Source organism: Gossypium raimondii, chromosome 10, assembly GCF_025698545.1.
Source record: "Gossypium raimondii isolate GPD5lz chromosome 10, ASM2569854v1, whole genome shotgun sequence".
NCBI lineage: Eukaryota > Viridiplantae > Streptophyta > Magnoliopsida > Malvales > Malvaceae > Gossypium > Gossypium raimondii.
Window position 1 is genome coordinate 5,208,188 of NC_068574.1, and position 13,043 is coordinate 5,221,230.

At 35.9% G+C, this 13,043-nt stretch overlaps 1 protein-coding gene across 4 annotated transcripts in view; it reads right to left on the reverse strand.

The window, feature by feature from the left end:
* The window catches only part of LOC105776396 (midasin), a 33,411-nt gene that overhangs the window by 10,986 nt on the left and 9,382 nt on the right, over window positions 1–13,043 (reverse strand). For 3 of the 4 annotated variants that reach the window (XM_012599024.2, XM_012599027.2, XM_012599023.2), the window contains 31 exons: window positions 12,941–12,981; window positions 12,655–12,850; window positions 12,467–12,571; window positions 12,064–12,369; window positions 11,602–11,795; window positions 11,470–11,524; window positions 10,788–10,932; window positions 10,423–10,496; window positions 9,103–9,247; window positions 8,554–8,652; window positions 8,269–8,369; window positions 8,090–8,179; window positions 7,947–8,012; window positions 7,617–7,781; window positions 7,315–7,522; window positions 6,326–7,200; window positions 4,720–6,231; window positions 4,411–4,588; window positions 4,250–4,315; window positions 3,337–3,419; window positions 2,982–3,227; window positions 2,718–2,856; window positions 2,556–2,641; window positions 2,392–2,477; window positions 1,856–1,997; window positions 1,691–1,777; window positions 1,415–1,538; window positions 1,182–1,336; window positions 551–664; window positions 312–461; window positions 37–216 (listed from right to left, as the gene is read on the reverse strand). In XM_012599024.2, the coding sequence (XP_012454478.1) occupies window positions 37–216; window positions 312–461; window positions 551–664; window positions 1,182–1,336; window positions 1,415–1,538; window positions 1,691–1,777; window positions 1,856–1,997; window positions 2,392–2,477; window positions 2,556–2,641; window positions 2,718–2,856; window positions 2,982–3,227; window positions 3,337–3,419; window positions 4,250–4,315; window positions 4,411–4,588; window positions 4,720–6,231; window positions 6,326–7,200; window positions 7,315–7,522; window positions 7,617–7,781; window positions 7,947–8,012; window positions 8,090–8,179; window positions 8,269–8,369; window positions 8,554–8,652; window positions 9,103–9,247; window positions 10,423–10,496; window positions 10,788–10,932; window positions 11,470–11,524; window positions 11,602–11,795; window positions 12,064–12,369; window positions 12,467–12,571; window positions 12,655–12,850; window positions 12,941–12,981 (6,213 nt within the window). The remainder of the gene's footprint in view (window positions 1–36; window positions 217–311; window positions 462–550; window positions 665–1,181; window positions 1,337–1,414; window positions 1,539–1,690; window positions 1,778–1,855; window positions 1,998–2,391; window positions 2,478–2,555; window positions 2,642–2,717; window positions 2,857–2,981; window positions 3,228–3,336; window positions 3,420–4,249; window positions 4,316–4,410; window positions 4,589–4,719; window positions 6,232–6,325; window positions 7,201–7,314; window positions 7,523–7,616; window positions 7,782–7,946; window positions 8,013–8,089; window positions 8,180–8,268; window positions 8,370–8,553; window positions 8,653–9,102; window positions 9,248–10,422; window positions 10,497–10,787; window positions 10,933–11,469; window positions 11,525–11,601; window positions 11,796–12,063; window positions 12,370–12,466; window positions 12,572–12,654; window positions 12,851–12,940; window positions 12,982–13,043) is intronic. The other variant, XM_052622166.1, reaches the window with a different exon arrangement.

Genomic DNA, 13,043 nt, shown 5'->3' on the forward strand with positions numbered 1-13,043 from the left:
CAAAGAACCCAAAGAATAAACAAATGGATACATCACCATTACTCTATCCATATTGTCCTCCTGAATTCTGTCAAGATATTTTTTCTGCAACACACTCGACAGAACAAGTGATAAGCCCAGCTTCATTTCATATACAGCCACTTGAATTGGCTGGGCTACATCAATATACTCGGAATATTCAATTGACAAACGATCAATGAAACAGCTGGCTGTCTCCTGAAAAAATCAATCAGACAATAACAAATAAGTATGGTAAAGCTACCTACTGCATTCAATGGGAATATCGTCAAACTATGTCTAAAGATTTTTACCTGCCAGTTGCACACTTTGTCAACAATCTGTTGCAACTCCATGCCTTCAGTATTTTTGACCAAACTCGTAGAAGAATCAACAAGTACAAGAAACTCATCACATTCTTTTCTCAGTGCTTTGAATTTTGCAGGATCAGGGCGGAAAACAATCTGAATAAAAAACAATTCCACAAATGAATATATGGAAAAGAGCAAAATAAATATAAAGATCCAAAAAAAGAAGTAAAAAAAATTCAGACCTTCCGTAGCAGCTTCCTACGTTCAATTTCAAGCTTTTCTAATGCTTGGGACATCCTGCTATCAGTTTCTTTAGATGAAGACCATCCGGCCAAATAATTGCATTCTTGCCGCACCTATAAAAGAATAAGAGTTAAGCCCCAGACTAACAACATTAAGTAAATGTTAATAGCTGCTCATTTCTGATAAAACTTATTTTATAAGACAAGTGATTAGGAATTTTTCACCAAATTCAAAAAATATTTTGAAAACAAAGACGTTTAAAAGTTTCTAATGGTAGTAGCTTACAAGGGAAAAAAAAACTAAAAGAAATCAACAAGGAATATCAAAAGTTGAGAGTTTTAGGTATCCAGAAAGAAAAGATCATTAGGTTTGGCCTTTTGGGACATTCTTAAATGAAAATGTAGGCATCCAACCTAGGACAAAGATGGTATTTAAAATGTTTCTTTGCTTTATGATGCCTAAACTGATCAATAGACGTGTTTACACATAAATAAGTCTTTATCTGGATACCATAGTTCATATTTGAACATGTTATCGTCATCCAACATCACAGTAAGATTTGTGAGAACTAACAAGTTGAGACAGAACTAAATACCGCATAACCTTTCAAAGATAGATCAAGATACCTACCTTCATCTCAAGTTTAGAAGAAACAATCTTTTCTTCTAAATGGGACAATTTCCATGAATATTTTTTGGCAGGATCCATACTATCACATCTAAGCAAGAGTTGAAAACGTAATCCTCCAATATGCATCCAAGCAATACCAAGATCCAAGTACGATTCTATAAGAAAGGATGTCAATGTTAATCCAAAATTACTACTTTCAGAATTGAACTCGAAAGACAACAATGAATAGTCACCAGGAGATGAGCCATTAAGATATAGTCCTTTGAGTAGTGGATCAATGTGTAAAGGGATCAACGACTTCAGACATTGATGACTTGATGATGCAATAAGCAAGCTCACAAGCTCTATACTTTTGTCCTGTCAATAAAAGAAGATGCGGCGCTCAGAAATGGAAAATTATGATACATTTAATGAATAGGAAGTGCCTAAGTAAAAAAGTCAAAATCTGTATCATGCTCAAAACAGCACAGAAGATTCCCATATCTGTAACATGCCTAAGTAAATCATACCGTCACACTGTTAGAAGATGAACAGAGAATAGACTTGATGGCAGCAAACTTCTCAGCATCAAATGATTTTTTATGTGAATAAATAATCTGGAACATTATGACATCAAGATTTGAGCATCCATGTTGAGATCAAAGGAAATGAAAAATTAAACAAAAGTAAGCTACCTGTTGGAAAAGAGAGCGAGCAGCAGAAAAAAGAAAGTTACATATATCCGTCCTTGGGGAAGAAATTTGAGAGAGAACACATGAAGAAACCTTAAGCTTCATAGAAAGCACAGAAAAGTCCTTGATATCATGTGTACTTTGCCTAAAATAAAATGGAAAAAACGTGAGAATGGAAGTCAAAATAACATAATCTTTGAGATTACTTTTGAATCTAAACTTATGAAAAGTAAGCTGATAGATGGAATCCTACTTGCCAGATTAGTTTAAAAAGGAAGTTTAGCTACGCAAAATACCACAATAACAGTCAAAAGCATCTAAACACAGAATATAGCCTCAAATCATAATGGAAATCACAAACAATGAGAGGACAGGAGCAAACAGTTAAGAGAAGAGAGAATTTCCCATCCACTTTATATTTTACACTGAAATGTTGGAAGTTGAATGAAATCTCAACAACAGAATTCAATTTTCCAGGCACCATTCTATGCATATTATAAAGATTCTAAACAGGTTGAGAGTGAAATTAGTTAACTTACAATATTTTGGCAACGCTAGCTGTTCTCACAGGCTGAAAAAGTGCATTTGGTAGCGGAACATCATAACCGTCAATTACTGAGAAATTCTGGAATAAGAAGAAGCAAATCATGAATTTTGAAAGGCATCCATGAAATAAAAGCACAGAGCTTTCTGATAAACATACCTTGACAGGATCAGTGAACTGGCTCCACAGAAATGAATGCCACCAAAACCACATCTCTAATACAAAACTAGAAACTTTTGCATGCACTATAATACAAGGATAGAGAGCATTAAGCTTCCTGATAAGAAACAAAGACAAAGATGTAGACAAAACCATACTGACCTGCATCCACTGATGTCCATGCATCAATTAACCATAACAGCTTTTGATGTGGTACAAAAGATTGCGGAGGCCTTGTTGAATAAGTCAGGGAATGTTTCAGGTTAGAATCCAGAAGGCTAGACAGATCAACTAAACCCTTCTGCCATTAAGGAAGACCAGAAGTTAGGTGTGCCTCTTCATGCTCTTTAAATAAAATGGTAAAGCAGAAAAAAATTACCATTCAAGGAACAAAATGTAGTATGAAGAAAAAAGTTGTCCACTTACTCGTTGTAGGTCCACACTATCAACAAACATGAGCAATGATAACTCTTGAAGTAGCTCCATATCTAGGAAACAACTAGCACAGTCAACTATCGGATGTATATCCAGCCAACTGTCAAAACCAGACCTTGAACACAACATTTCAGAACCAAAATCACATGCAGTAGAGTTTGCCCCAAAAATAGCTTCACCAGTCCCATATTTGCTCAACAATTTGCATTTCTCATGTTCAAACCGTTTCAAAAGCATCTGGATACAGTAAGTTCAAATCCACAAGTGTCAGATAGTAATGCCAAATGATTAAAAAAAAAGGCCTGAATAATAAAGAAACAAAAATAATACGTGAACAGGAAACAACCTGATACACCTCCCCCATTTGATGAGAAACATGGATTTCATCTTCATCACGTTTACCCATAATAAAGGATGACATGCAAATGCCTAAAGAAAGAAGACAAAAAGAGAAATTGAGATGGATAAAGATATAAACTTTTAAGTGCTGAAGGAGCAAGACAAAACACAAAAATTCCACATTGACACCATATGCCGATTACACATGCAAAGTAACAGAGGACACAATTGGGCAAGTATGCCTATGTAGGGAAATTGAGATGGATAAAGATATAAACTTTTAAGTGCTGAAGGAGCAAGACAAAACACAAAAATTCCACATTGACACCATATGCCGATTACACATGCAAAGTTACAGAGGACACAATTGGGCAAGTATGCCTATGTAGGGCTCATAGTCACTACGACAGCACACAACTAAATTAGAGAAATAAGGATTTATGTCTGTGGTAGAATTTTGGGAAAGATTTATCAATCAGGTATGGTTTGTTTCAACTGACTAGAAAAATGAAATCAACACTGCATCTTACTAACCTATTTTAGATAAGATTCATAGCAAGAGTCATCAGTGAACAAGTAATTGAAGTTTGACTCCAAGAAAATGCAGAAGCTAAACCCTAAGATAAAGGGATTGCATAACTAGAATGCTATGAAGTATCCAACATTAATAGTATAAGATCCTAAGTAAAACAACAAAGAGAAAACTTTAGGTCATTAATGGAATCACCACAAACAACATAAAAATACTATCTTAAGCATACTGAAGTTCTTATTTAGAAAATAAGAAAAGCACGATGTTAGCAGGTACAGCTTTAGCAATATTAGACAACTCAAAATCCTATCTCGATGCAACAAGCAACAACAAAAGGAATATTAAACCGATGGAAAACTGTGTGTGCTGAAAAGTTTTCCAACTCTACCTTCCAATGCAATGAAGCGAAGTTCAGGATCAACAGAAACAACAATCTCAATAGGAATCTCGTTTGCTGCAATATCAGATAAGTCCAACAAATCACAAACCCAAGTCATGATAAAGCAAGAAAAAGAGTTTCCACAAAGATACCAGCATAGGAAACAATACCCTTAGTGCATAATTTTCCCTTTGTTGGCCAAACTAACTCACAAAACTGTAAAAGCTGACGCTGTTGATAATACAATTTGGGAGATGGAGGCAGTATTGGGTGACCCCCATGAACCCATAGCAGTGATCTCTCCCAATCGAAACGCAACGATAAAGGTTCAGCAAGATTCTTAGTTTCCTATGCAGCATGTTGCCAAAATGATTTACCCCTCAATTACATCAAAGATAATAAAGTAGCAAATTCTATAATTAAAGAATGAAATAATAAATATGAGAAAAGTTGCAAGATAGACTGTTCAGGAGGCTAACCAGCATATTCTTAACTGCAGTAGGGCAAAATTCCTTCAGCTTTTCAGCATCTTTTAATAATGAACGCCCAGATAACAGCAAGCCCTCAAGCTGCCATGAGATAAGAGCTTCCCAGAACAGTATATGATCTTCAAGGAGATTGGTGTAAAAATCATATAACAAATCAAAAGAAGTAGACCCAACAAGCATTCTTAAGACTTCCTCCTCCAAACTATGAAGAGCTTCCAGAAAAGGTATGAAACAATGTGACTCATCTGTGTATTTATGCCTACTTTCAGTGTTCCATTGTTGATAACTAAGTCTGAGTAGGCCCACACAGCGAACAGCATCATACAGGAGCTTACTTGATGAATTTGACAAATGATCTGATGAAGTTAAATTAAATAATTCTAGAGAAAGCATAGTGGTTGGATGCAAGTTTGTATTTACTTGATTAAGTGATATAAGCTCTTGACGACAGTGAATTATATAGGTCCAAATCGGATGCCTCCTTTCCTGTTCAAGTGAAGTTAAAAAAGATTCGAAAAACTGACCATATGGCTCCAATTGAAAACTAAACCAGCTAAACCACTTAAGATACAGCTGAAAATCATCTTCTGTTGCCTGTTCAATTACCCAGTTTGCAGCGAACAACAACATCTTATCTACAACATTTAAGTTAAATTCCTTTTTGTCATCAGAGTCTGAAGTCAATCTTTTAGAAACATGAGGATAGAGAGTCCTATGTAACATCTTAGAGTTCAATAGATATGTTCGCTTGCATCCAAACCTATGTAACATGTCCTCAACAGGACAGATACCAATAGCAAGTTCATGTGATGCATAGTGTGCTCCCAAGAACTCCAAATATGAGCAATTCTGCTTGACCAAGGCCCCTTTTGAATACCATGTAAAATCTCTCAAAGTTAACGGTATTGGCCACCCTCCAGGTAAACAAAGAGAAGACTCCAGTGATGAATTGGATGCATGCAATTCAGTCACCGACAAATAAGCATTCTTCGCATGATTGACAATATTAATCCCTTCAGCCTCGCCAAAAGATGAAAGATAGGTATGCTCCCAACTTATTTGGAGGCTCCATAGCGGCTGATTACCATTCATGAGAAGGTGCTGAAATAATTGAACCCACCGTGCAAGCTCAAGATAAGTGATGCATACATTAAGACATAAACCTTCATTCCTAGCATAGGCATGTGCTTTGGCCATTGAGTCAACCAACTTAACGCCAGGAATGCCTGCAAGAACAAGAAATCTCTGCACATCTTTCATCTCTAGCTCCTCAGAATTATATCCACTTCCTTCCTCAAAAATCCAATACGGATCCATCATGAATATTTCAACACCTCTGTTTCGCATCGCTCGAGATACTTCACCGAAGCTTGGGTTTACAGTGAGAAACATTCGAAAATTAGAGTGTGGGCGGAGAACAACAGGTTTTCCATCAACAAACCCGCACTCATTTACAGTAATTGTTCCATCTGGTTCCACCAAAGAGTTTATTCTATCAAGAACCTGACAGAAAAAACCCAGAAAACCTATTAGTTAATGAACAAGATAGTAACAAAAATATTACAAGATTTTAGATCACATGACAAAATCTGCATACCGTAGGATTACAAAGATTTGCATTCTCAAGAACAATCCATTCTCCATTCTCTATAGCCTTTATCAATAATCCCGTAACCCATTCGAACTTAACAGAAGACGGCCTTTTCATGTGCTCTTGCAATTTCAATATGGTTTTCATGGTTCTTTCCAGGTCCTCTCTTGCCCATGAAATTGGCAAAACATTTTTTCCTAAATCGGACTTCAGCTGTTCAATAATTTCAATCAATGAAGAAAGAGACTTGTAAAAGCCATCCGAAATCTCAGAGCACATAAAAGAACTTGGCACTAAGTCAGAATTAACATCAGATAAAAAAGCAAGCCATCTGGCAATTAAATCCTTTCTGTCATGTAAGAATGTCTTCATTGAGGTCTCCAATACCATACTGCTATACTCATTAACAAAACGACCAACTTGAGCAACAACCAAGCGAAAATCACGAAGGGCATTATATTGCTCAAAACATCCAAGCAGTTCAGAAATGTCAGTTGCTGATGACAGATTTAATTCATGTAGTACATTGCCAGTAAGCTCAGCCAGCAACCTTATCAATGAAGTTTTTCCAGATGATGGTGGGCCTATCAAGATACACAACCATCCTCGTTGTACACAATGTGCAGCAGCTTCTAAATTGCAACGAACACTGGGCAGAACTTTCAGCTGACTAGAATCACTCAATGGCTGTGAAAATTTTCTTTTAATAGCAGCACTCCCAACAATCAAGTAATCAGGATTGAGCTGCACTCTTGGGAAAGGATTTATAGATGGTTTAACCCCAAAAACCTGTTCATACAGCTGCATAACTTGTCTGCGATCAGCTGCAGTACGCATTCTTTGAACATAGATAAGATTGATGAAGCTACCAACTGGTGTACCTAAAATAATTTATCTTAAGACCTCAGTAAGCGCCTTTTTATTAAAAACAAAAACCCTCAGTAAACATCAAGTTGAAAATTAGCTATTAAAAGAAAACATAATACAAATTACACCTTGTAGGATTTGGCATGACCGAAGCACATCACGCAGATTAAACTCCCAAGGTGATCCATTCTGAGCAAACTTGTGATGCAACATGGTATCCTCATGTAACCGTCTATTAAATGAGATCAAATTTGAAAGTACAGGACATGGAATTGATGGATAAAGTGAGCTGCAGATGAAAAGGTAGTCCTCCTCAACTAACTCATCAATATATACCTGAAATGGCAGAATGTTACATGGTCAGTTCATCATTCATCAACCAGATATATCTTACGTGTACTTTAAGACCAGTGGAAGCAGATCAACAAACCTTAGTGAAACGATTAAGAAAAGACCTCGGTAGCCCCTTCCTCCCACCGCCTTGAGAAGAAGGATTCTGACAAGCGAAAACTCGGAAAGATGCCGGGCAACTAAAAGTACGACCAAGTTCTGGAATAAAAACCTCAGCTCGATGATCCAATATTGCATTTAAACCCTAATGAACAACAACAGTGCGCTTAATTGACATACTTTTACTGTTTACTTTAATTAATTTTGGACATGAAATATAAAATTAACAGCTTTCTTTTGCCTGAAAGGACTTGCAGGAGCTGGCTATTTAAATAAACAACTCTACTGTAACAAAGCTTGGCAACCATACCTCTAAGACAGATTGTGGAGCAAGATTAAGTTCATCCAGCAAAACCCAACAACCCTCCTTCAAAGCCTACACAGACAGAGAGATATTGTGTACTTCCACGTATAATAAAAATAAAAAAGCTTTAAATCTAAAAGTTGTATTACCTGCAATAAAATTCCATCAGACCAAGAAAACTTCATTCCTTCATCACTCTCGACAGGCAAGTCAGACCCCAGCAAATCCATCATGTCAGTCTGCACCAGATGCCCAATTAGATCCACTCGAATACATCATAAGAGTAAGAATTAAAAACATTTAAAGTAATAATAGAAAAATTACCAACCTGCTCAGATAAGTTTATGCGAACAACTTTATGCCCCGAAAATTTTCCTAATGCAACTATCAAACTTGTCTTCCCAACACCTGGACTACCTTCCAATAGAACTGAGAAGTATAGGAACAATTTTAACAGATAAGTACAAAGATATCATTGAAATCACAATAACAACAGCCCACGTAATGTGTCGAATAGGGGTGTGTCTGAATATGTATCAGACATAGGTGTTGATGCAGGTACTTTAGAGAAGACAAATCTAGCAAACGTAGCATGCAACTTATAGAGACATACCTGGCTTTGAAAGTCGCATGGCCCTCAACATTCGTAACGCATTTTTCCGTGTAGTAGGTGCCAAAAACTCAAATCCACGTGCTTCAATCTTTTCAGAACCTAGACACAAAAAGTTGTTTAAGCCGTTGACACTAGGGTAAGGATAAAAGGCCAAACAGTTTTGTGTAATACAACTGCATATTGAAAATGAGTCCCAAGATTATTCTTTTTTCCAGTCCCCAATACGTAGCTTCAGTACTCAAATCATGGAAAAAAAGAGTCTGACAAAACTCTAACTTGACTAGATTATTCTGGTCTAGTATACTGAAGTTCTATCTCCAACCTAAGCCATTGTTTTGTTGCTAACCTCAATTTCCTTAACTGAGTTTAGAACAAGCACAATTACAACAGCCATAATGTCACAGAACCCATTCTAAATGTGAACTTCCAGAATTAAATAAAAGCGTCCGGTACAAGTACAATATTTTCGATTAACTTGAAAGAAGAGAGAAAAAGAAACAACAAATAATAACTAAAATGCTGCACTATTTAGATTGAATAAGTAATCACCTTTTTCAATATAAAAGGGATCAATACCAAAGACATCATTGTGTAGCATGCTATCTGTGTTAACTTCTGTAGGTGCTCCTATATCGCCCCAACCATAGTTCTCCATTTTTGACAGTTTTGAGTACAAAAAATTCTTATTGTCCAGCTGCAGAACAAAAAGTCCAAGCACCATTAATCACTAGGAAACTAGGACTACAGACAGAAAAAAGTTAAAACCAAACATTAAACAACAGCTTTTGAGCAACCAATGAATATCAGAAAGCAAAGCAAGAAATATAACAACATAAATTATGAAATGTATGATTCCTTCTGAACATACAGACTATTGGGAAAAAGTAACATAATAAATTATGGAATGTATAATTCAACAAACTATCGGGAAAAACAATTGGCATCAATTTGACATGAAAAGAGAGAAAAACACAATTCCATCATTTTCCTTACCATTCAGACACATTTCCTATTATAGATGCAATACTTCTACTAAACTTGCTTGTATTTTACAATATAACTAGAGAAAGTATTTCTTCTCTTCTTCAGAAGAGTTAACTTTTAATGAAGGCTTGACATGTAGAGAATTTTTGCAGAATTTGTGATTCAATTTTTGATCCTTTTTTCTTTATCATGTACATGTTTTCTCTCATTACCCAAGTGCACTTCCAGATACTTCATGGAAAAGGAACGCACAGATGGCAAGCTTTTTACTTCTGTTGATACATGCACCCTTTTCCATTAATTGCAATTCTCAATACAATCAACCCACATTCTAACATAGCCATAATCCCCTCAATCTCTCTAACTTCAAGCCTTAACCCACCATAAAACCTTAGTAGACAAGCTTTATTATAGTTCAGCAGATACACGTACCCCTTTACATTAATTGGAAATATGAATCCAATCAAACACATATCCTACATAACCAAAAACCCTCAAACTCAAATTTCAAATGGTAAGAAGCTTTCCTGCACCAGTAATTTAAGTCATGACATATGCACCGGTCATTAGAAGGGAATAAATGTAAACTTGTTTCTCTTGCAATGATTCAAGGTAACAGCTTTAAGAAATAAACAAAGGGACAGACTAGTAAAATCCAATAAACACTGGTATTAACTACTTATGAAAAGTTAAGAAGAAAATATGCCCGAGTTTCAGTTCATTTAATGAACTTTAATGCCAAGCTAACTGAATTTGGTAGTGCTAAGGCCAGCCACTACCATTGTTAGTTGTGGTTGAGAACCATAAAAGCTTACAAACTAACCATAAATCAATGGTACGCTTCTTTAACAACAAAACACAATAAGAAGAAGAAGGCCACATTACCTGTAACAGCTCTAAAAGAAAAGACAAGCATCTTTCCCTCAATTTACAACAATCCTTTTTAGAAAGACCAGTCCCTGAAAATAAAAATTAAGAACAATAAGAGGCAAAAATAATGACAAGGATCATTGGTAACATAGAAGACAATATAACAGGATTAACAAAGTGTCAAAACAACTAACAAAATACAGGGAAATAAATGCTAAGAGTAGGTCAATATTAACCATGAAGGCTAGTCATAATACTAAATAGAAAAAGCATTTTGTGTGAAGTTGTCTGTCTCAGTACTATCAAGAAATTCATGTCACATTCTACGCATCAAGCAGAAGGAGGAATTACAATAACTAATTGTTACTGGAAGAGTATACCTAAACTTAATCCATCAAGCAAAACAAGGAAGGCACCATGAATAAACGCATGCTCTGGTCCCAATTTAGACACATTAACAAATGCTACCCAAGATAGAAGATCTCTGACAGTGAGGAACCTCCCAATTTGCAATTGATTAAACCACTGCAAGGTACAAGAAATTAATTAGATCAGTGAATTACATTGATTCAGCACAAATCAAACACAATGAAAATTATTATTTTTTGGTCCACCGCCAGCCAAGATGATTAAAAATTGAAATAAGGAAAAACTAAATTCCATAGGACAAAGAAATACTACAATCATATCCAGTGGCAGTCTCAAAGGGAAAAATAAAAGGAGTCAGCATAAAAGAAGAGAACAAGGAAAAGAGCAACTTAAAAAGAACATATTCTAATATCATAATTATTAGATACTTTAAAATGCATGATAAGGGTAAGCCAGCCCCAACACACAGAATAGATGAACAGTAAGGCAAAGTATATCATATACATTATAAGTTAGAAAGTGTGCAAATAGGAAGGGGATTTCTGAGTATCATAATTAATAAGAGAGATAATTCTCCAAGCTTTATGATGAAAAAACATGGGAAAGATACTTCAACCTTGCGAAGTTAATTGCGTTATAGTTATCTATAGGCATGGTCAGAAGCCACAAATAAGGAATTATATCAGAGCATACCTCGTAGAAGTTGACCATAGGGCTTACAATATAAGACAGTTCAAAGCGGGATAATCTGCAATATAAATAAAATATTATTACAACATTTCAATGACCTTAGTCGACAACATCTTTTCTTGAAAGCTTCCATACCTATTCAAAGCAATACTCTTAAGCTCGATCAAATCGTTGACAGATGGAACCCATATCTCAGTAAATCGATTACGAAGAGCAGGAGATAATTCCTTTTTACCATAGTCACCACCAGGATTCATAGTTGCAAGAACTAAGAAGTTTTCATGAGCTGTAATATTCTCTAGAAAGTTTCCTCCTTTCTCAGCCAAAGACTGCACAGAAAATACAAAACAAGGTGTAAGGGTGGCAGTTGCAACTAAAGAACAATATACTCCCAGCAAATAGCTAAAAGAAAATATCATATAATCAGATATTCAGAAACACCCTGCCTAAACTATTCTATGAAATGGAAATTACAGGTGGAAGAACAGTTCAACTCAACATACAGAAGTATAAAAGCACCAGGATATCTAATATTTTTTAACTAGCTAACTTGAAATACACTGCAAAGCCCAAAATCTTCAAACAAGAATAGTTTACCAGTTTCCTTTCGGGCTCCAACACACTATTCAACCTTTCCAGCACACTATCGTCAGCCAAAGAAATTTCATCAACAAGAAATAAGTCACCAGACTTCATAGACTGGACAAGAGGCCCATCTTGCCACATAAAAATTGTCTTCCATTTACGATTAAGCTGATCAAGCTCCTGTTTAACCTCCTCTAAATTATCAATATCTTGCAAAGTAACACCAGAATTTGAAAGAAGCCCTTGTCTGTATTTGCTGCTAATTACATTCAGCTGATTAAGAGTTGATGAAGCACGATTAATATCTGAAGAAATATCCTGCAGCCGAACATATTTGAGAAGCTCATCATTATCTTACAGGAAATAAAAATAAGCTACGAAACCCACAGACTATTTCCAACCAAAACAAACTAACCAACTCTTCAGGAAAATTAATAAGGGCCTTCAATGGCTTCAATCGTTCAATGACAAGTTCGTATTCCGAGGACAACCTAGATCTATCTCGAATTGGATAGAAACCCTGTTAAACATTGCATTAGAATCTCAAAGAGAATTTAAATTTCCAACTATAACAATAGCTTGTGAGAAAGAAAGCAAACAAACCCCAAGAAAATCAGACGTTTCAGTATACTGGTGACAATTCAAAATGTGTAAATTTAACCCCAAGGCAATACTCAGTAACTGGCACACTGTAGTCTTCCCACCACCAGTTTCACCAACAAGGAGCACTGGCTCACGGAACTTATAGCAACGTCTAACAAGAAAGTACAATCTTCTCATGCTTTTAGTTAAGATAACACTGCAATGAATGAGATCCTTTAGAATTAAAATGAAATTGAACAGAAATTAGCAAAACCAAGATCAAATAAAACAGGTTATCAGTCCTTACTTCCCAAGACTCTCCGGAACAGGCTCCTCACCAAGCAACTCCTAGAAGAAAAAAGGATAGCAAAATGTGTATTAGATGCTAGAACCTTTTAAACAGCAAGCAG